The sequence below is a fragment of the Pristis pectinata genome, chromosome 26 (genome assembly GCF_009764475.1).
Source record: "Pristis pectinata isolate sPriPec2 chromosome 26, sPriPec2.1.pri, whole genome shotgun sequence".
Taxonomy (NCBI): Eukaryota; Metazoa; Chordata; class Chondrichthyes; order Rhinopristiformes; family Pristidae; genus Pristis; species Pristis pectinata.
In genome coordinates this window covers 23,428,483-23,453,014 of record NC_067430.1, presented here as the reverse complement: position 1 = coordinate 23,453,014, position 24,532 = coordinate 23,428,483, and the positions used below count along the sequence as shown (strand labels likewise).

Here is a 24,532-nt window from a genome sequence, read left to right as displayed (position 1 = left end):
TAGCACGATGCTATTACAGCGCCAGCAATCGGGGTTTGATTCCCATCGCTGTCGGTAAGGAGTTTGTACGTTCTCCCGGGTCTGCGTGGGTTTCCTCCCACATTGCAAAGACGTACAGGTAGGTTAATTTGGGTTAAAATGGGCGGCGCGGACTCATTGGGCCAGAAGGGCCTGTTACCACGCTGTAAATAAAACTTTAAAAATTTTAAAATTTACATGATTATTTAAATAAAAACAAACAGAAAATGCTGGAAATACTCAACAGATCAAGCAGCATGTGTGAAGAGATATTTGGAAAATGTTTCCAGTTGATAACTTTCTTTAGAAGCAGAAAAAAAAGAGAAGCAGTGAAATGGGGAAGGGAGGAGAGAATTAAATGGAAGGCCTGTGATAGAGAGGAGGGCCAGAGAGATTAAATCTCTAAAAGGAGATGATAACAGGATACGTGAGGAAACAAGAAGTCCATTTGGAGAAGCACAAATGCAGAATTATTAGCAGAGTGAATGGTGGAAATCTGAAATAAGGTTGTTGGCAATGCAAAATACTCTTGCAAATTTCTATAGACATATTGTGGAGAGCATTCTGACTGGTTGCATCACCGCCTGGTATGGAGGCTCCAATGCACAGGATCGAAAGAGGCTGCAGAGGATTGTAGACTCAGGCAGCCCCATCACGGGAACAACTCTCCCTGCCATCGAGGACATCTTCAAGAGGTGGTGCCTCAAGAAGGTAGTATCCATCGGGGAGGAGGTACAGGAGCCTCAAGACCCACCCTCAACTCTTCAGGAGCAGTTTCTTCCCCTCCACCATCAGATATCCGAACGGTCAATGAACCCATGAACATTACCTCGTTATTCCTTGTTTGCACTATTTATTTATTTTTGTAACTTATAGTAATTTTTATGTCTTGCACCATACTGCTGCCACAAAACAGCAAATTTCATGACATGTGTCAGTGATAATACACCTGATTCTGAAAATATCTGAAACTAAGAACATAAGATGATGACAAATGGGAGCAAGAACTGGGCCGATCAGCCATTCAATAAACTCATAGCTGACTTCATCTTGGCTGTAGTCTTTTCTCAATGCCTATAGCCTTTGACTCCCCTACAGTCCAAAAAAGTGTGTCCATCTTGGTCGAGAGCCTGTTGGATAGAGAATTCCAATGATTCATCATCCTCAGAAGACATTCCTCCTCATGTTTGTCTTAAATAGGCAATTTTTATTCTAAAACAGTGTCCCCAAGTTCTAGGTTCCCCAATGAGTGCAAACATCTTTTCAGCTTTTACCCTGTCAATCCTCCTCAATCTTAAATGTTTCAATAAGATCACCCTCTGATTCTTCTAAATTCCAGTGAGTAGAGACCCAACCTGCTCAATCGTTCCTCATAAGAAAACCCTTCATCCTCTGAATCAATTTGTTGAACCTTCCCTGAACTGCCTCCAAGACATATATGTCCCTCCTTAAAGTCTTATCAATACCCTGAACACTTAGAAAAATATTTATGTACTTACATAATCTGTCCCTCTATTCCACTAGCCTTTTTAATTACTTGCCAAAATGGTTGAATTCATTGTCGAGTCTGTAAGACTCTAATAGGTCTCATGAGAAGATGAGGTGCATTTCCTCAAACATACTTGGAGCTTTATTGTAACAATGCAGAGGGCCAAGGACAAAAGTCAAAGGGGACTGAGATGGGATGTTGAAGGTGATTGAATCAGGCAGGAAAATGGAGGTGAGGCCAAATATTAGATCATCTGTGATCTTAGTGAATGATAGAGCAGGTTCAATAGGCCTAGTCCTGCTGCTAATTCTTAACATTGTTGCAAGAATTGGAATGGATTGTCAGAGATTGATTGATTGAGCCAAAGACCATTTTTTAAAGGAATATTGGACAAATATTTGAACAGTAGGAAAATAACAGACTAAAGGTAGAAGCTGGTATAGTGGGATAAATTCAGCATGGTTTTATGAATGATGGATTAAATTACCTCCTATGTCAAATATACATATTTTGCTATGGAACTTTAAATGAATCCATTAAACCATCATCAGAGTCATGAAACCTCTGTTCCTTACACTGTATATATCCTGCTCTCTGTATCTTATGTACTTTTTTGGTATGTCAGATGCTGGCTGATAGATTAATTGGCTACAGTACAGTATATTATCCTAGTGTGGAAGGGTGATAGAAGAGTTAATGGGCACGTGAGAGAGAATAGGTTGTAGGGAGATAGGTGGGGGAATGAGATTGATGGAATTGCTCTCAGAACTAGCTTAGACACAAGGGACTGTATGGCCACCTTCTATGTCTTAAGGAAATATGACATATGTCTGTCTCTTTCTGTACATACATCTCTTTTCTATTTCTTTCTACTTTTCTTCACATAAAAATCTTAAGCCAAGCTTGACCGCCTGAAAGCCACAGAGATGATATAATATCTCCTGGGATATGAAACACTGGCTCTCCTGCCAAGGTTTAGCCTATTTCTCAAACACACCAGAAGAACCCAAACAGCAGAGGCCTTGTGAGAGGTAGGCCTGTGGGCAAGGACCTCTCCAACAGCTAGCAAATTTGAATCCTTGCCCAGTGTGAATGAAGTTCATTTCTGCTAATCCTACAAACCCTGGTGGTGTTGACAATGATGGATATTATGGAGTATGATGATTCGAGCACAGCTGCTTCAACCATGATCCATGAAATTTCATAGGCAATGCATGGACTCAAAAATTCATCTACAAGGTGCACATGATTATCACTTTTATCTCCTGCAAAAGAGATTAGGAATGAAAAATAAATGCCACAATGACAAGCAATAAATCAGTAAAGCAAAAGCCAAATGAAGATCTTGAAAGATTTGATACCTTCCGGTAGTTTGCTCGGGCATCCTTAAATCGCCTGCTCAAATTGCTAACATGATCTATGACCAGCCGCCAGACCAGGTAGTTCTGAAGAGTGCTGAAAACACGAGAGTTAAAGTCAGAGTTTCAGTCATAGCAGACTAGTATAGAAAAGGCATTGAAACTGGCTGTTAAAATGTCTCTCCATTTATGTTTTTCCAGGCAGCATGTAGCTCTATGAGGAAAGGCCATGGAAATTTGATGTACAGGAGGATCTTGGGGTGCAAGTCCATAGCTCCTTGAATGTGGTAATAAAAGTAGATGGGGTGGTAAAGAAGGCATATGGCATACTTGCCTTCATCGGTCAGGCTGTCGAGTATAAAAGTCAAGAAAGTCATGTTGCAGCTGTATATAGTTTTGGTCAAGTCACATTTGGAGAACTGTGCGCAGTTCTGGTTGCTGCATTTCAGGAAGGATGTGGAGGCTCTGGAGAGGGTGCAGAAGAGCTTCATCAGACTAGATTGGAGGGTATTAGCTACAAGGAGAGGTAGGACAAACTTGGATAGTTTTCTCTAGAGTGTTGGAGGCTGAGGGGCAACCTGATTGAAGTATGTACAGTTATGAGAGGCCGAGACAGGGTGGACAGCCAGAGTCTTTTTCCCAGGATGGAAATGTCAAATACTAGAGGGCATAGTTTTAAGGTGAGAGCAGGAAAGTTTGAAGGAGATTTACATGGCAATTTTTTTTTATACACAGAGAGTGGTAGGTGCCTAGAATGTGCTGCCAGGGGAGGTGGTGGAAGCAGATACAATAGCAATGTTCAAGAAGCATTTAGACAGGCACATGAACAGGCAGGGGATGGAGGGATATAGACAATGTGCAGGTAGATGGGATTATATTGGATTAGCATCATGGCCAGCACAGATATCATGGGCCAAATGGCCTGGTCCTATGCTGTGGTGTTCTATGTTCCACATAAATTGGGCCTTGGAAAAGAGAAGCTGTGGAAACTTGTGAAGGAGTTCAAAACATAAACAGAAATGCTGGAAGATCTCAGCCAATCAAGGAGCATCTGTGGAAAGAAAAACAGCTCGAAATGTTAACTGGTTTCCCTTTCCAGAGATACTGTTTGATTGGCTTTTTGCAGAATTTCTGTATTGAACTGATGGGAGATATGCTATCTTCAAGCTTCTGAGCAGGCTGCTTATGTAGTATAAACTATATATCTTGAGTGACAATGCGTCTTACAGATGTATTTTATAAATAACATTTGATCCACTTCATTTCCTAGATTGGTTTTGATTGCCCAAGGGGGTTGGAGGAGAATTTTCCAGAGTATTCCTTCCTATTGTTCCTGAGATTTCTCTTTATTTCTCTCTTAGTCTGTAAGAATATTACATGGAAGGATGAAATATTTGGTCAAATTCCACCAGCCATCATGGAAATGACCAACTGGTCTTTTCTTGCTCATTAATTTGTAAGTAAAATATTATAAAAAATAATATGTTTATGGTGCGGTATCTAAATAGGTTATCTTAATAGGTTAATGTCAAACCAAATGGTATTAACATATTGTAGCGGTTGCTACCGCGGAATAAAACAAGACTCTACTCGGAGGATTGCCAAACAGAACTGGTTTATTTTCCTGCCTTGCGCGGGCCCTTTAAGGGAGAATGTTCCCGCCCAAAACACCGGCAATGACGTAAGTCCTACGTCATCAGGACTTACCCGCACGCGGGTTCTCCCCGTCGCTCGGAAAGACGAGGCCCGCCGCCATCTTGGACCTCGTCGCTCCGACGCCGCGCGACCCGACTGCCGAGCCGGTTCGCCCGACTAGATGGTGAGTCGCCACACAACCCCCCCCAGAACCGGCGAGACAGTCCCCAAGGTCCGTGGGCTGTGCCAGCTGCCGCTTAGGGGGGCGGCCTCTGCGTCGCGGCAACCTCGACAGGCTGTTGCAGATCCAAATGGGCCGGTTTGAGGCGGTCCACCGTGAAGACCTGTTCCCTGCCTCCAATGTCCAAAATAAAAGTGGATCCGTTATTCCGTATGACTCGGAACGGTCCCTCATATGGTCATTGCAATGGCGCCCGAGGTGTGCCCCTGCGAACGAAAACAAACTTACAGTCCCGTAGTTCCTTGGGCTGGCAGGATGGGGCTTGACCATGCCGTGAGGTGGGAATCGGGGCCAAGGCGCCAAGCTTCTCGCGCAGTCTTTGTAGGACTGCTGGGGGTTGTTCCCCTTGGTCCCGAAGGGCAGGTATGAAATCCCCGGGGACAACTAGTGGCGCCCCGTATACAAGCTCAGCTGACGAAGTGCGGAGGTCTTCTTTGGGGGCAGTGCGTATGCCGAGCAGGACCCAAGGCAGCTCGTCAACCCAGTTAGGATCCTTCAGGCGGGCCATCAAGGCCGATTTCAGATGGCGGTGAAAACGTTCCACCAACCCGTTTGATTGAGGATGGTAGGCCGTGGTGGTGTGCAGCTGCGTCCCTAGCAGGTTCGCTAATGCAGCCCAGAGACTGGAAGTGAATTGGGTGCCTCTGTCTGAAGTGATGTGGGCCGGAATGCCAAAACGTGAGACCCAAGTTGTGAGCAGCGCCCGGGCACAGGAATCAGTTGTGATGTCAGTCAGGGGGGTTGCCTCAGGCCACCTTGTGAACCGGTCCACAATGGTAAGGAGGTACCGGGCTCCTCTTGAAACCGGCAGAGGGCCCACGAGGTCGACGTGTATGTGGTCGAACCTCCTACGGGTAGGCTTGAACTGCTGTGGTGGGACCTTGGTGTGTTGCTGGATTTTTGACATCTGGCAGTGCGGACAAGTCCTGGCCCACTCACTGACCTGTTTGCGCAGGCCATGCCGGACAAACTTGCTGGCGACCAGTCGGACAGTAGATCTGATGGACGGGTGCGCCAACCCATGTACCGAGTCAAAAACGCGTCTCCGCCAGGCTGCAGGGACTATAGGGCGGGGCTGACCAGTCGCAAAGTCACAAAGTAGGGTCCGCTGACCTGGACCAACCAAGAAATCTCGGAGCTGCAGACCCGAGACTGCGGTTCTGTAGCTGGGCAGTTCGTCGTCGGCTTGCTGTGCGTCAGCTAGGGCCGTGTAGTCAACACCCAAGGATAGGTTGTGGATGGTTGGTCTGGAAAGTGCATCAGCAACGACATTATCCTTTCCGGAGACATGTTGGATGTCAGTTGTGAACTCGGAAATGTAGGATAAATGTCTCTGCTGACGAGCTGACCAGGGATCGGAGACTTTGGAGAAGGCAAAGGACAGAGGCTTATGATCGGTGAAAGCGGTGAAAGGCCTGCCTTCTAGAAAGTATCGGAAATGCCGGACCGCCAGATACAGCGCTAGAAGTTCCCGATCAAAAGCGCTGTACTTCAGTTCGGGCGGTCTAAGGTGCTTGCTGAAAAATGCCAAGGGTTGCCAGCGGCCTTCGAGTAGCTGTTCCAGTACCCCGCCCACCGCGGTGTTGGACGCGTCTACCGTGAGGGCAGTCGGGACGTCAGTCCTGGGGTGTACCAGCATCGTGGCGTCTGCCAGGGCGTCTTTGGCCTTAACGAAAGCAGCCGCAGCCTCGTCAGTCCAGGTGATGTCCTTGCCCTTACCAGCCAGCAGCAAGAACAGAGGGCGCATGATACGGGCTGCTGCAGGGATGAAACGATGGTAAAAGTTGACCATCCCAAGGAATTCCTGTAGGCCTTTGACTGTGTCGGGGCGGGCAAAATGGCGGATAGCATCCACCTTGGCGGGTAGGGGTGTTGCCCCGTCGCTGGTGATTTTGTGGCCGAGGAAATCGATAGAGTCAAGTCCGAATTGGCACTTGGACGGGTTAATCGTGAGGCTGAAATCGCGGAGGCGGGAATACAGCTGGCGGAGGTGGGAAAGGTGTTCCTGGTGGTTACGGCTGGCGATCAGTATGTCGTCCAAGTAAATGAACACGAAGTCCAGGTCTCGGCCTACCGTGTCCATCAGCCGCTGGAAGGTCTGCGCGGCGTTCTTAAGGCCGAATGGCATCCGAAGGAATTCGAACAGGCCGAATGGGGTGATAATCGCAGTTTTGGGGACGTCATCTGGATGGACCGGGATTTGGTGGTATCCCCTAACGAGGTCCACTTTGGAAAAGATGCGGGCCCCGTGTAAGTTCGCTGCAAAGTCCTGGATGTGAGGGATGGGATAGCGGTCCGGGGTGGTGGCGTCATTCAGCCTGCGGTAGTCGCCGCAGGGCCTCCACCCTCCGGTGGCTTTGGGGACCATGTGCAGGGGGGAGGCCCAGGGGCTGTCTGACCTGCGAACAATCCCCAGCTCCTCCATGTGACGGAACTCTTCCTTTGCCAGGCGGAGCTTGTCTGGAGGTAATCGTCGTGCTCGGGCATGAAGGGGTGGCCCTGTGGTAATGATGTGGTGTCGTACCCCGTGTGTGGGCCTAGAATTTGTAAATGAAGGTGCCAAAATCGATGGGAATTTGGCTAGGAGCTTGGTGAAATCGTCGCCAGAAAGGGAAATGGAGTCCAGGCGCGGGGCTGGTGGGCTGATTTCTCCCAGGGGATAGGTCCGGAGAGTGCTAGAGTGGACTAACCGCTTCCTTCACAGGTCGACTAACAGGTTGTGGGCCCGAAGGAAATCGGCTCCTAGGAGTGGTCGGGCGACGGTGGCAAGGGTAAAGGTCCAGGTAAAACGGCTGCCGCCAAAGTGTAATTGAAGCATACGGGTGCCGAAAGACCGTATCATTGTACCGTTGGCGGCATTGAGTAGAGGACCTGGTGGCCTGTCACGAGTGTCGTGACTGACCTCCGCGCCAGTATCAACGAGGAAACGCCATCCAGATTTCTTGCCCTGGACGAAGAGGAGGCTCTGTCGGCAGCCAGCCGCCGTAGCCATCAGCGGCGGTTGGCCCTGGCGTTTCCCTGAAACTTGCAGGGTGGGCGGCATCGACGGGCCTTCGCACCCCACCTCTGATAGTAGAAGCACAGCTGGTCACCCGTGTCGTCGTCTGCGTTCCTGGGGCGTGGCTGTTCGGTTGCTGGGGCCGGGCGAGGTGGGCGTTGGGCTCGCGGCCTGGTGATTTGACTGACGGACGAACCGCTCTCGCGCTTGGCCTTCCACAGGACATCTGCCCGGGCGGCCACCTCACGGGGGTTGCTGAAGTCGGCGTCAGCTAACAAGTGGATGTCATCGGGGAGCTGTTTGAGGAAGGCCTGTTCGAACATCAGGCATGGCTTGTGTCCCTCGGCCAATGCCAGCATCTCATTCATTAGGGCGGATGGGGATCTGTCCCCCAGGCCATCCAGATGAAGCAGGCGGATGGCGCGCTCACGACGGGAGAGGCCGAAGGTCCGGATCAAAAGGTCTTTGAAAGCCGGGTACTTATCTTCCTCCGGAGGCGACTGGATGAAGTCTCCAACCTGGGCGGCTGTCTCCTGGTCCAGAGAGCTAACCACATGGTAGTACTTTGTGGAGTCGGAGGTGATCTGCTGAAGGTGGAATTGCGCTTCGGCCTGGTCAAACCAGACGCTGGGCCAAAGTGTCCAAAAGGTGGGCAGCTTGAGGGCCACTGCGTCGGCTGCTGCGCTGTCATCCATTTTGCGGGTCCAAAAGCCGTTTGGACCGTCGGGGTCACCAATGTAGCGGTTGCTACCACGGAATAAAACAAGACTCTACTCGGAGGATTGCCAAACTGAACTGGTTTATTTTCCCGCCTTGCGCGGGCCCTTTAAGGGAGAATGTTCCCGCCCAAAACACCAGCAATGACTTAAGTCCTACGTCATCAGGACTTTCCCGCGCGCGGGTTCTCCCTGTCGCTCGGAAAGATAAGGCCCGCCGCCATCTTGGGCCTCGTCGCTCCGACGCCGCGCAACCCGACTGCCGAGCCGGTTCGCCCGACTAGACGGTGAGTCGCCACAATATCTAAATAACAACCAATTGTGGGAAGAGAAAGGGAAATTTCCTTTTGTGTCAGTAACATTACAAACTTTGGGGGAACTTGTTTTCTGCACCTGCAGGACAAAGCAATCCAAGGAAACCTTTTTCTCAAGTTCTGGGTTTGAGCATATAGTGGGAACTCAGGAATGTAGTTAAAAAATGATCAAAAAGCCAAAAACTATATTTTTCTGAAATTTCTGAGTTCTACTTGAATATCAGTCACTGAAGTAAATTATTACCTGATGAATCCAGACATACTTCTAATAAATTTAAATCATAGTATGAAATTAAAGCCCACTGATTATATAGGTATATCAAATGTATATACTATTTAAAGGTTTCAGCCCTAATTATGTAATTGTGGCTCCAGTTGAGTATGTGTGTGGATGATGGAGCATTATATTTGCAAAATATTTTTCCTGCTGGACAGCAAGGATTGGACAACTCTCCAATTGTAAAAACAGGTCAGAACTCAGTGAGCTTCACACAAGGAATTTCATTACACCTTGGTGTATATGACAATAAACTAATATGAATCTGATGTTGATGCATCCAATGATCAGTTACCAAAAGGTACGCAAAGCTTTCTCCTCTCCTGGCCTCTCCACTATGAATGAATTCTGGTGGAGTTAACAATGGTGGAATTCTCGCAACACTACCTCAATCATTTTATTGACATCATGTCCAATTCCAAATGGAAACCAGATGATTTTGAAGAGTAGGTGAGATTCCCTTTGACAAGAAACTACTGTTTTCGAACCACAACTTATTCAGCCAACTTGGTTTGAAAACAATATGCTCCTTGTTAAATGTTTTTCTTTCTTTGCTTGACAATGAATGTGCACCATTTTGAGTCTCCCTCTCTTCGAGACCATTTTGGTGATGCTCTTTAAGAGAAGCAGAGAAACAGGAATTTACACCTCCTCAAAAATAAAAGTGAGCATACGCACAAACAAATTTAAAACTCTGATGATTTTACCTCTTGGAATATTTGGGGAGGATATGCTTCAGTTTCTGAAGATATTCAGTGGCATAGACCACAATTTCTTCTTCTGGATGGACTTCAATATCAACAGTAGACATGATCCCTTGAATGAACTGCAACCAGTCAAATCCCTGAGGCACAATCAATCAATGAAAATAATCATCATCATTGGTGTCTTTCTCCAGCAAGGGCATAACAACCCACACTAAACACTGCCAGGAAACGTCATTCTGCATCCACCTCCAGCCCCAGGCCATGATGTTTGAGGACAGCCTCAATAATGTCCATCCACATCATCAATGATCTGTACCAGAGTTGTCTCCAGTCTTGCAGTAAACTGCTGATAAAGGTCCACAGGGGTCTTATGTGATAAGCCAAAAGAACCACAGCCTCCTGGCACTGACTTTTTCAGACTCTGCCAGACCAATTGTTTGACAATAGACCCTGTCCTTTATGTATATCGTTAATGATGCTATAGAGAAAACTGGCTATTAAAGTGGTACAAACAGGTACAAATTCTAATAGACAGATTTGGCATAAACCTTATAGGAGACAACAGCAGTAAATAACTCAAGTAAAATTAACTAACTCAAAAGCCTTAGAAAATAAAATAAACATATGCATTTACGTGGAATCTTTCTTAACCATTTGAGAATGTCCCAAAGTACTATACAGGTTGAAACTCTCTAGTCTGACATTCTGTGATCCGGTATGTTTTGAATCTGTGGTACAGATCTGCACTAACTAAGATCTAACTAAGATCCAAAATTAACTAAGATCTATACCAATCTGTAGCTAATTAACCTACCAGTGCAACTTCTGTGATCTCAGTGAACAGCATTGTCGACTTAAGGAAACTTTGAGTTACAGACAGTTCTTGGAACTCTTATGTAACCTGGGGAGCGTCTATTCTTAAAAAGGACAGTTCTCCTGCTCAGAGGAAGATGTTTGGGAGCAGTTTCTGTGGTCTGGCACCTGTCAGGTCCCAATGGTGCTGGACTAGAGAGTTTGAACCTATATATCTGGAGAAGTACTTTTGAAATGTAGCTGTTATTGTACTGTATTGCTGCTAATTTGTGCAATAAAAGCTCCTATAACTGAAGAGCAAGTGTTTTAGAAATGCTGTTGTAGGGATAAATTTTAGCCAGAAGGAAAAGCCAAACATCCTCACACTTCGATGGTCAAAAAGGGCCCAGTTAACAGGGAAGTATAAAACATCCAAAGGCACAGTGATTAACACCATACACATATTGAAGAGGATAATTATGTATTGAAGAGTTATATCAATACAGAAAGCTATCTACAGATAGATAATATACATGCTCAAAAGGTTTACTGAGACAAGGAACCAATCCAAACACTGCCAACAATCAAGGGAATCACTTCCTCAGCATTAGATAAAATGCCATGCTTAGCATCAAAAGTAGTGTTTACTTACAGAAAGCAATGAATAAAAACAACAAAACAAAAAATAACTCACATGGAGATCATACTTCTTTTGGAGTTGAGCAATTGTCATTTTGTTGTACATCTGTGTAATATCATGCCTTTCCTCTGGTGTTGCAGTAGCCTATGGAGAGAGGAAATCTTAATAGTCTGTTGTAAGATACGTGAATGATCCACATGTACGTATATTTTGCTTTAATCTCACAATTCATTAACCAACCAAAACATGGAAAAACCATCTGAACACTTGAACCTTGTTCAAATGTTTGATATATTTACAGATATATTATTTATCTGACAAATTAGCATCACTTAAACAAGACTAATGAAACTAATTTCATCAATAACAGGAATAAATATTTAGTACGTATATTCACAGATGTTGGAGAAACTGACCCAACAGTTGATTGCTTAGATAAATTGCACCTCAGAGCCTCAAAATATATTCATTCCATATTTTTTTAATGCAACTGCTCCTTTTCCGATTCATCCACACTGTTTTCTGAAATATCTATTTAATGCTCAAAACCATGTTCATGATGAGAGCTTTTGGTTTTGTGGTGACTTCATTGTCTCAGAGAGACGGTGCTGCTCCAGATGTCCTTACTGGTGATGAAGAAGCTTATGATGTTAAAAGGACCAAGCAGTTGTGAATAGCTCACTTTTAGTGTGGGGTGAGAATGCAGCAGGATAAGCAAATTTGACAGAGAGCAGTGAAGGGAGTAATACAGCATGGAAATAGGCCCTTCAGCCCAACTTGTCCATGCCAATCATGGTGCCCACCAAGCTAGTCCCATTTGCCTTGTTTAGCCCATATCCCTCTAAATCCCTCCGATCCATGTATTTATCCAGGAAGGTGCAACATATTTCATTCTTTAAACACAGCTTCAGGCTATGCCTTTCATTCAGACTAATTCCATGGAAAGAATACTGAAGCGTCAATCAAATACTCACATTGGCCATTTCAGTTTCAAGCTCCAAGACTTTCATCATTTCCTCTTCAACAAAAGTGTCATTTTTTGTAATGTTTCTGTCTTCTCTGATCATCTTAGCAATTGAAATCATAAACTGCAAGTAGGCTTCACGCACCTTCAATAACAAGGTAACACCTTTAAACTGTTAGACTGATTTATATGGTAGATACAACCACAGAAAGCCTTCCACCCTTCCAAAGGGTTGGGATACTGGGATAAAGTACTCCTTGTATTGTGGGCCAACAATCCATTTATCTTTGCATATGGGCAACACTGGTACTGTAGTATTTATTACCCAATTGTAGTGCCCTGAGGATGTTTAAAGTGTGGAACTTGAGTCACAACTCAATCAGACAAGGTAGAGTTGGCATGTTACTGAAGTGTTTAGGTTTTTATGACATTTTTATGCACAATTTTTGGTGCCAGTCCAAAATTGGCAGATGTTTTGAATTCAGTTTCACATTTTGCCATAGAGGGATTTAAACACACAACTTCTGAGTTATTGATTCATAGCATAGCATTTGATATTGGGAAATTTGTCACATATCCAATGGCAACATACAACAAATCACATGCCTTCCTGAATTCCAGGAAAGCATGTGATGTGGTCCTAGCAAGCTTGTTTCTATACAATCAGCATTAAACATTATTACTTATGCAAATGTATTCAAAGTCAAACTACAAAACTATTTAACTAATAAATGTAGGCAAAATGCCAAAAAAGAGTCTTACCTTCTTAAATCTACAATCTTTTATGAGCCTAGCTACCATATTTTAATCAACTATCTAGCTAATTATCAGTTCCTCTGCTTTCCTGCACACTGGGATTTGGCTTTGTGCTTGGGTTTCTCACTAATTGAAAGGGCTTTTTTTTAAACTTTGTGAAGGTCCCATAAACTATTAGATGAATATCTTGCTTTTCAGATACACAACAGTAGGTGATACCCAAAATGAACTATAAACTACACAACTTAAGAAATCGTAGATTATGCACACAAGTCCATGATTTATTGTACATGAATTTCATTCAGTTCTTTTGACGCCACTCTTCCCAGCCAGAACAGAAATATTTGTGTTATCGGTCCGTGAACCACTCCTGGAAACTGCATCATTGTAAATGATCACATTTGTTTGTGTGCACATTATTAATATCATCAAACTATTTTTCATCAACTACATTTTGCTATTCAAATAACCCTGCTCCATGCTCTATTTGCTGCAGTTTATGGGGATTCCTGCTGAGGAAATGGTTCTTATTACCATGTAAACTAGACTCACAGCTCACTCTGCCTCCAACTCATTGGCTGACACGGTGTTGTCAATGGACTTTTCATTAATTTTAATGAATTGAAAATAATGTTGGTGAATTCCTCTGAATACCAGATTATAAAACAGCCCAATACTAAACCTGTTTAAAAGAGAACTGCATGCTGCCTTGGAACAAAACATTGATACTGAGCAATTCATGAATGAATGGAATTAGAAAGTACTTTGCACTAATAAGAATCTGAGATATTTTCTGTATTAATGGTTTCAGTGCTCACCTTCTTGTAGTTACTGTCTCCAAAGTAATAGTCTCTAGAAGGCATCCCCAGGGTGGGTTGGTCAACCTATAAGAGCGACAGGCAGTGTATTAGACAAAAGGTGGAAGAATATCCAACAAATCGATTTCTGTCCCTTATTGGTGCTTCACAACAACTCAGAAAGAAGAGTGCATATGTCTCCTGTGTAAAATTCAGTCATCTATATTAATGTTTGGACGTTTGTCGGGAATGAACTCCCAGCTTTTTGATCAGTGATGCCAACAATTGAGGCTCCAAACAGGAAGCACAGATTGTTAAAATTACAACCTATGGGGCTTTAAATGGGATCAGCAATCTGATTACACTATCTACTGAAGCCAACTAAAAGCCTTTCAACTTGCATGGCTTTGTTCTCCTGTTAATTTGGATATTAATACTGAAAGAATCAACAACCTGTAAATCCATGGTCCCTTTGCCCTTCAGTCATTTTTCAAAATGTTTGACAAAACCTTGCACACTGCATGCAAATACTTCAGTTATAGACTGCTGATTTGTATTATTCCTCATCATTAAGACCTAGTAAAGTAGCAGGGGTAGGTCATTCAGCCTTTGAGCCTGCTCCACCATTTAATATAATTGTAGCTGATCCTAGTCATAGAGTCATAGAGCAATACAGCATGGATACAGGCCCTTCAGCCCAACAAGTCCATGCCGACCATGGTGCCCACCCATCTAGTCCCAATTTCCTGCGTTCGGCCCATATCCCTTTAAGCCCCTCCCATGCATGTACCTATCCAAGTGCTTCTTAACTGATACTGTTGTACCTGCCACAACCACTTCCTCTGGCAGCTCGTTCCATATACTCACCGCCCTCTGCGTGAAAACGTTGCCCTTCAAGTCCCCTTTTAAATCTTTCTCCTCTCACCCTAAATCTGTGCCCCTTAGTTTTGGACTCCCCTACCCTGGTGAAAAGACTGTTACCATCCACCTTATCAATGCCCCTCGTGATTTAATAAACCTCTATAAGGTCGCCCCTCATTCTCCTACGCTCCCAGCTAGCTTGCCCACCCTCTCCCTATAACTCAGGCCCTCCAGTCCTGGCAATGTCCTTGTAAATCTTCTCTGTACTCTTTCCAATTTAACCACGTCTTTCATATAACAGGGTGACCAAAACTGTACACAGTACTCCAAGTGCGGCCTCACCAACAACTTCTACCACTGCAACATAATGTCCCAACTCCTATACTCAGTGCCTTGACTGATGAAGGCCGGTGTGCAAAATGCCTTTTTCACCACCCTGTCTACCTGTGATGCTGCTTTCAACAAACTATGTACTTGTACTCCTAGGTCCCTCTGCTCCATTACACTCCCTGGTGCCCTACCATTCACAGTACAAGTCCTACACTGGTTTGACTTTCCAAAATGCATCACCTCACACTTATCTGTATTGAAATCCATTTGCCACTCCTCAGCCCTCTTCCCTAACTGATCAAGATCCCCCTGTAATCTACGATAACTTTCTTCACTATCAACAACACCTCCTAATTTTGTGTCATCCACAAACTTACTGGTCATGCCTTGTGCATTTGCATCCAAGTAATTTAAATAAATAATGAAGGGTCCCAACACCGACCCCTGCGGCACACCACTAGTCACCGGCCTCCATTCCAAGAAACAACCTTCCTGTGTCTCAATAATATATTCCCGCTGCCTCAATAATATATTCCCACTCTTTCCCCATATATTTTGATGCCTTTGTGTCTAGAAATATGCCTCCAACCTAAATATATTCAGACACCTGGTCTCTACTGGCTTCTGTGACAGAGAATTCAATTGATTCACCACCCTCTGAGTGAAGAAATTTTTTCTTCATTTCAGTCCTAAATGTCTTACCCCATATCCCGAGTCTGTGACCCTTGGTTCTAGAACTCCTCCAGCTAGGAAAAGCATCCTCCCAGCAACTAGCCTGCCACTTAAATTGTACTCTGTCTTTCTGTTCTTTCAGCCAGAGTGGATCACTTCACACTTATATCTGCCATGTATTTGCCCACTCACTCAACCTGTCCAAATTGCCTCACAGCCTCTTTGCATCCTCCTCACAGCCCAACCCAACCCAGTTTTAGAAATACAACAGTTGGTTCCCTCAAATATATCATTGATTTATGACTACTGGGTTAAAACCTACCTCTGACATCTCCCCTGAACCTTCCTCCACGCACCTCTAGTATTGGCCATTACCGCCTTGGGGAAAAGGCGCTGGCTGTCCATTCTGTCTATGTCTCTCATAATCTTATACACTTCTATCAGTATATTATGACTAACAGGGGCCCAAGCACTGATCCTTGCTGTTACCCACTAGTCACCACCTACCACCCTGAAAAAGACCCATTCATTTCTAATCTCTCTCACCTTTTCTATTAAATATATACCAGTGTATTATCCTCAGTCTCTTGTGGGACTCCATCAGAGGCCTGATGACTGAATATACTCCTTCCACTGGTTCTATTCATCCTCAAAACACTCCACTCAGTTTGTTGAACACAATTTCCCTTTCAGAAATCCGTGTTAACTTAGTCCTATTGGTATTTTCTAAGTATCCCGTTTCTGCATCCTTTAAAATAGACCATCATTTTCCCTCTGAATGATGTTAGGCTATCTAATGTGTAGTTCTGTTTTCTCCCTCTCTCCTTATTATAAATTTTTTTTTAAATAAACATTTGCCACTGCACTATTTCCACTGCCACCTCTTTTAACTCAGAGATGAAGATTATCAGGCCCTGGGGGTTTAATCAGCTTTCATAGAACGATACAGCACAGTACAGGCCCTTTGGCCCACAACGTTGTGCCAACCGATATAAACCTTACCCACATTCAATCTACCCCCTTCTCTCCTTCCCCTCCCATAACCCTCTATTTTTCTTTCATCCATGTGCCTATCTAAGAGTCTTTTAAATGACCCGATCATATCAGCCCCTACCACCACCCCCAGCAGTACATTCCAGGCACCCACCACCCTCTGTGTAAAAAAAACCTAACTCTGACATCTCCCCTGAACTTTCCTCCATGCACCTTAAATGGGTGACTTCTAGTATTGGCCATTACCGCCTTGGGGAATAGGTGCTGGCTGTCCACTCTCTCTATGCCTCTCATAATCTTAGACACCTCTATCAAGTGGCCGCTCATCCTAAGTCTCTCCAAAGAGAAAAGCCCCAACTCACTCAACCCTTCCTCATAAGACATGTTCTCTAATCCAGGCAGCATCTTGGTAAATCTCTTTTGCACCTTCTCCAGAGCTTTCACATCCTTCCTGTAATCCTTTCAGTCCCAATAATTTCCCCAGTGCTTTTTTTTTAAACTCATTAATTTTGTTCACACAGCTCTCCAAAGAGCAGCACTCTGGTGCTGAAAATTAGAAACCCAGAGTAGAGCAAGCTTTGTACAAACTTCATGGTGTCTTAGTGCCCACCAGGAAATTCACCTCCTCTTTTCTCAATGTCATTCTCCTTAACACTTCGTTTCATGTTTAAAATCAAAGGCAGAGGGCATAGATAGGGCAGATAGAGTCTTTTTCTCCAGCGTTGAAATATTAAGCACTAGAGGGCATAGCTTTAAGGTGAAAGGGGGAATGTTTAAAGGTAGTTGCCTAGAACACACTGCCAGGGGTGGTGTTGGAAGCAAATATGACAGCAGCATTTAAGAGATGTTTGGACAGGCACATGAACATATGGGGAATGGAGGGATATGGATCATGTGCAGGCAGATAGGTTTAGTTTAATTTGGCATTATGGTCAGCACAGAGATTGTGGGCTGAAGGGCCTGTTGCTGTGCTGTATTGTTCTATGTTCTAAATGATGTTTAATAGTGGTGCAACTTACAAAACTTCTTAGCAGTGAGATTTTCATCCTTACTGGTTTGAAAAAAAAGTTCCTTATTTACCAATAGAACAATCAAAGTTTGCTAGCAAAGTTTTCCCCGAAACGGTACTATCTAAAAGGTCAATACTCATACTACATTCTTTGTTCTCACTGAGCTCTGTAACCCATTTTGACATCAAACACAACTCCATGTGGGCCTTAACTGCTTTGCTCGAGGAGATCAGTTGCTGTGTTACAATTGCTCTCAGCTTTAAAGCCTTGGGACCATTCCAGGCTGCTGCTGATCTTTGGTGTATATCATGTTCTGTTATACACTAGAGAAGTCCCTCAAAATCCAGACTTGAGCAGGGGAGGCTTCATCTGTTCTTAAAGCAGGCAGAGGGGGCAGTGGGATTTGCCTGTTTTCCGTGTTTCCCAAAAATATAGACATTCAGAGATCCTCCTGGCAGCCTCCTGCCAGGAGTACTGGTTGTAGACAAAGGTTGGGTGAGGCACAAAGAGCATCAGCCCTCTGGACACTGCTTCACTAGCCCGTCCAGGTCCCTCTCAGCCCTTCAACCCCCTACCATCATTGCAGCATCCATTCACGGAACCGCCACACTGCCTCATACCTAGAAGAGTATGGCTTGTTTTTTGTTTACTTATTCACTTTACAGCAGGTGGGCATGACTGACAAGGCCGACATTTGTTGTCCCTTTCTCATTATCCTTGAGGTCTCTCGGCCCTTTGACAGTGAAGGAGTGGCAATACGTTTCATACTGATGATAGTATGCAGCTTGAAGAGGAAACAGCAAGTGGTTGTGTTCCTTTGTGCTTACTGCTCTTATCCCTCAGAGAGCAGTTGAGGATGTGGGTTATGGTGTTAGAGTAGCCTAGGTGAGTAATTGTAGTGCATTTGTTTAGATGGCAACCACCAGGCACTGGTGATGAAGGGAATGAATGTTTAGGGTGTTGTTTGATGAGGTGCCAATCAAATGGCCTGATACGTCTTGGATGGTGTCAAACTTCTTGAGTGCCACTGCAGCTGTATTCATCCAGACAAATGGAGAGTATTCCATCATGGTCCTTACTTGTGCTTTGTAGATGGTGGAAAGACTTTGGGATATCATGAGTGGGTCGCCCACCATAAGATGCTCAGACTCTAACCATAGTATTTAAATGGCTGGACCAGATGAATTTCTGGATCTTCAGAAAGTTGACAGAGAGAAACTTGGTATTGAAATTCAAGGATAGTGGTTAAAAGGTTACTCGTGTGTTGAAGATGGTTATTGCTTGGCCATCTGCAGTGCAAATGTTACTTGCCACTAATCAGCCCAAGTTTGAATGTTGTTGAGGTCATGTTGCATGCAAACATGCACTGATTCATTTGTTAAGGATTTGCAAATTGTTAATTGTTAATTTGATAATTGTTCAATCATTTCCACTTCTGACTCTATAACAGAACAAAGGTCGTTGATGAAGCAGCTATAATGATTTGGTTCAGGATGCTGCCTTGAGAAACTTTTGCAGTGTTGTCCAAGGCTGGGGTGAATGAATTTATAAGATATCTTTATGAGTCACATGTACATTGAAACACACAGTGAAATACACACAGTGAAATACATCTTTTGTGTAGAGTGTTCTGGGGCAGCCCGCAAGTGTCACCATGCTTCCAGCGCCAACATAACTTGCCCACAACTTCCTAACCCGTGCGTCTTTGGAATGTGGGAGGAAACCCGAAACCCAGAGGAAACCCACACAGACACGGGGAGAACGTACAAACTCCTTACAAACAGCGGCCAGAATTGAACCTGGGTCACTGGCGCTGTAATAGTGTTGTGCTAACCACTTCATTATCATGCCTGCCCTGATTTGAATAACCACACTTATTATTTTATAGCATATCCCCCTAAGCGATGGCTGTAAAATTTGCACTTGCTGTGGTACTTGCAGGATATCAATAAGAAACCTCATGCTGAAACAGATCACATCACCTTTAGTACAGTATTACACAGGAAAACCAGACAGCATTGTTTCATGAACCTCACAACCAAAAGTTGGCCATTTTTGGTCTTAAACATATTCAATTTCTTTATTGGAAGTACCTATGCATGAGATAAGAATGTAACAATCAACAATTGTAAGCCATTGCAAAAAAGCTTTTCATTTTTTAAAAAAAATCTACATACTCTTAATTCTTAGACAGCAGATTCACAGTACCCATGCATGTAAAGAGAAAATTCCTCACATGCCGGCATCATTCCAGAATGCCACAGGAATTGCTTCCTTACACAAGTTGTTAAAGAATGCTAAATCAATGAATTAAGGCGAAAATGGATGATTGATATTTTACTTACATAAAGGATGTGTCTACTTGAGTCCCTATCGTCAGTCCAAACAAATATATCCACAACCACTCTGTTATTGTAATTGGCATTGAGCTGTGGGAGGATGGTTTCCAAACTCCAACCAGGCTCTGAAGAAACAGAAAACAACAGCACATATTTTAACACAGATGATTTCAACATGGCACATGATCTAGAGTAGGCTTTGAATACAACTACATAATGGCCATGAATAAGGAGAGCCAATGTCAAGTTTGTACCCTCCTAAACAACAAAGATATCACAGGGCACATGAATAGGCAATAGACGTTTCGCTTAAACATCTATAGAAAGAAGCAACAACATGCATAGAATTACAAAACATTATAGCACTGAAGACAACCAATGTCCATTGTGATGATGACAAATGGAAAACACCCATCTGGCGCAATTCCACTTTCCATCTCTTGGTCATAACCTTATAGATAATGTCACCTCAGATGCTCATCCAAGTGCTTTCAAACAGTCTTTCTGTCCCTTCCATTCTTTCAGGCAAGACCCCAAACACAATTTGGTGAAAAAAAATGTCCGTCCAATACAATCTACCTGGGCCACTCATCACTTTGTACACCTTAATTTTAAATTTCCCCTCAGCTTCCTCTGCTCCCTCACTTGCTATCTTTTCCACCAGCTTAGCTTCATTCTTTAAGATGAGAACAGTCTGTTCCCCTGTTGGGTTTGCTAAATACTAGCCAAACAAAAAATGATCTTCTGGATGCATTTTAATAATTCTGCTTCCTTTAAACCTAAACACAGATTTTACCCCAGTTAATAATCAGGAAATTGAAATATCCTATTATTACTAATCTACTCACTTTGTCTACATATTTGTTCTTCTATCTCCCACTGTCTGAGGACCCAGACTGGTCCAGCAGTGTCATTGTCCCTTATTTGTTCTGCTGTTCAACACACATGGCATTGATGATCATTCACATCCATCATTGTTGAAGGCACATAACAAGAGTATTATCAAACAAAATTTGACTGCAAGTGGTACAAGGAGATATTAGTACAGATTACTGGAAACTTTGTAAAATAGGTTGATTTTAGGGACCTTTAAGGGGTTGAGGGATAGTGCATAATGTTTAGGGAGGGAACTCCAGGGTTTAGGTTTAGACAGTAAAGACAATTGCCGATGGTGGAGTGATTAAACTCAAGGAATTGCATAGGCAATAAATGGAGGAGTGTGGAGATCTCCGAGTTCTAGGCTGCTAGGGGTCAAGGATAGGGAGGGATAAGATCATGGAAGGATCTGAATACAGCAATAAAAATTTTGAATATTTAGATATTCATCTGGAGTCAAAGTTGGCCTGGCCTGATGTTGACCAAACCATTATGTCCTATTTGACTATGAGTAGGTCCCCAAAGGTGGTCAGCAATGGTGAATGGACTTGGTGCAAATCAAGGTATGGCAGCTATTTTTTTGTTATAAGTTCAAGTTTGAGGAGGATTGACAATGGAAGTTTGGCCAGGAGACCACTGGAATATCCAAGCGTCAATGTAATAGAGGGACCGAATAGGGATTCAACACGAGTGAAGGCTTATTTCAGTCCTAATCAGGCCCTTTTTTCCTGGCACAATGACTATATCAGTGCCACTTCCTGTTCATGCCAGTCTTTCATTCTGTACATTGTTCTAGACTCCACTACCAGGGAAATATTCTCACAACATCTATCCAGTCAAGCCCTTTTAGAACCTTAAAAACCTCTCATTCTTCTAAAGCCCGCTTCACTAAAAAGAGTTGGAGAACAAAAATAATGCTTTGTCGAAATTGTTTAATAAGACCACGTTTGGAATAGTGCATGTAGTTTAGGTCTCTGCAGCCAAGAAAGGATTAACTAATCCTGGCATCAGTGCAGCATAGATTCACCAGAGTGATTCCTTGATGAAGGTGTTGTCTTCTTAAGAGAAATTGATGGCGATTGGTCTGCTCTTACTAAGTTTAGAAGAGATGTACAAGGACCTGACAGGCATAAATAAAAACAGAAAATGCTGGAAATACATATCAGGTCAGGTAGCATCTGATGAAAGGTCTTCAACTTGAAAAGTTTCTCTTTCCACAGATACTGCCTGACCTGTTGAGTTTGTATCCATTATTTTGAATTTCTAACCCAGAATCTCTGTAACAATAAATCTCCCATGTATTGTGGCTGCACCTTTTCAAAGTCTTGTGTACCGCTATTGTGGCTTTTACTCTTCCAAGATATTCTAAGGTTGTACTGTAAAGCTCATTTTAAACACTGCTGGGTGCTGAACTTCAGAATTACTCTTGTAAATACAATAACACAATGTAACAATATTACAAAACACTGCAGTTATAATTTTCCTCTGAATCACTGGAGGCTTATTGGGAAATCATTGCATACCTTTCATGACATCCCAATCAGATGTGGCAACTGGCCATCCTCCAACGGCATCCAATAGATTTAAGAGAGGTTCAGAATCTCGTCCTGCAATTAAAGCTGCAATATAAAAAGAGGGGTTTACATAACAACAGAAAATGCTCAAGAGCTCAAGCATCATCGGTGAATAGACTTTATGCTTCAAGTCAACCAAACTGAGTAAAGTTAGAAATAAACAGGTATTAAGATACAGAGAAATGGATTGGGGTGGGGTTGTTGATGGGGGAGTGGGTGATGGAACAAAAGGCAAGGTCTGTGAAGGGAGGAGAAATTCAAGCAAAAGACAGTGCAAAGTGGTAATTGGACAAGAAGCAAAAGGTCAGGTTGAAGCAAGTGTAGGTGGGAAAAGCAGAACCATTACCTAATGTGAACATTACAAGTTCAAAACTACAAATATTCATTATCTGATATTGTTGACCTTATTGTCGAGTTGGAAAGCTGTAACATGCTTATCCGGAAGATGAGATGCTGTTCCATCACCTTGTGTTGAATATCACTGTAATAGTGTAGTTTGCCAAGGGCACAGAGGTTAATGTGAGAACGGAACGGAGAATTAAAAATGACAGGTCTATATATAGGCACTTCAAGAATGCTGATTCAATCTATATTTGGTCTCCCCAACTACACCATGAGTAATGAATACAGTATGCTAAATTGAAAACAGTGTAATTTGCTTTTATGGGTCCAATTGTCCTCATGGTCTGTTTCCCGTGGCTATACCACAAATCAGAGTGATCATGCTGCAGCCAGTGGATCCCAAGGTCCCACCCCAGGAACATTCTGACAGACTTCTGCCAACTTGCTGCCGTCATAGACCTTGAAACATCTGAACAATAGAAATATTTAAAAACAGTTCAAAGGGATTTAAATATTTTTTGAATTTATTATTTCTTAAAATTATTTTGAGTTATAAATACCTAACTGCCAGAAGTTAATGGAAAACATAAAGATTAAGTAAAGTAAAGAGAAAAAAACAAGCCAATTACCTGTACTTACTTTTTCCAATCAAGATTGGCAAACACATTCAAATGAGGTTGTGCTGCGTATATCTGCCGTCTCTTGCACGTGGGCATTCAGGTCATCTGAGCCCCAGCCCTGAACAATGCTGAGTCCAGCAGGAGAGCAGGAGGTCAGATGCTTTGGCATCAACATGCTGACCCATGCACTGCAGCTAACCAATCGTTCTCTACAGAATTATTGGCTGAGAGCAGCACGATCAGCCTTGTGACCACATGATTTCAGTTTAATAGAGATAGAGTCATAGAATCATAGAACAATACAGCATGGATACAGGCTCTTCAGCCCAACCAGTCCATGCCGACCAGTGCCCACCCGTGCCCACCCAGCCAGTCCTAATTTCCTGCACTTGACCCATATCCCTCTAAGCCCCGCCCTTCCATGTACCTATTCAAGTGCTTCTTAAATGATACTATTGCACCAAATATCAAATAGTTAAAATCAAATATCAACAACTGACTTTTGCAAAACATCAAGACCTTTAGATCAGGTGTTAAGCACCAGGTCTCTTCTGCTTTCTCAGGTGGACATTAAAGATCTCTTATTTCAAAGAAGAGCAGCAGCCCATCCACAATGCTCTTATTTTTATCCCTCTTTCAACAACTTAATTTGATGTTTGTCAAAATTAGATGCTGCATTTCCCACAGTGCAAGGTTGACAATTCCCAAGTATTTAATTGGATGCAAAGCATTTGGGTTGATTGAAATGGGATGTGAACAGCACTACGCAAGGACATTTTCATGATTTTCAGCTTAAAAGAGAATCAAGAAGAAAATGGGGTGGAGTGGGGAATTTTAGAAGGTAAATGAAAAGCTGCAATGGTGGTCTGAGGAGCGGTCATGAATTAGTTTGCTGCAAGTTCCTAGTGGGAAATACCTAAGTGTGTCGGTATGCTGACTGAAGATTTTGGCACCAATGAGTGTAAGGGAGGGGAGCAATACAGGATTTGAAAAGTGGAAGGCTGAGAGCTGGAACACGGAGCAGATACGGATTTTCTGACTTTAGACCATGAAATGATTTGAAACTAAAGGTGGCGATTTAGAAGTCAATATACTACATGCCAGGGAGCCAGTAAAGGTCAGAAATAGCTTTGTTTACACCAAACTACCAAGTTTCATAACAAAAACGTGATGGTTTGGCACAAGGAGTGGACTGGTATTATTTCCTGCAAAT

The 24,532-nt window shown here is 43.5% G+C and overlaps 1 protein-coding gene across 1 annotated transcript in view; it reads right to left on the bottom strand.

The window, feature by feature from the left end:
- The window catches only part of mmel1 (membrane metallo-endopeptidase-like 1), a 79,743-nt gene that overhangs the window by 29,713 nt on the left and 25,498 nt on the right, over nt 1-24,532 (bottom strand). The window contains exons 6-12 of the mRNA XM_052039459.1: nt 22,307-22,402; nt 19,914-20,032; nt 13,724-13,789; nt 12,160-12,294; nt 11,240-11,329; nt 9,754-9,890; nt 2,869-2,962 (exon numbers count right to left, since the gene is read on the bottom strand). Coding sequence (XP_051895419.1) covers nt 2,869-2,962; nt 9,754-9,890; nt 11,240-11,329; nt 12,160-12,294; nt 13,724-13,789; nt 19,914-20,032; nt 22,307-22,402 — 737 coding nt within the window. The remainder of the gene's footprint in view (nt 1-2,868; nt 2,963-9,753; nt 9,891-11,239; nt 11,330-12,159; nt 12,295-13,723; nt 13,790-19,913; nt 20,033-22,306; nt 22,403-24,532) is intronic.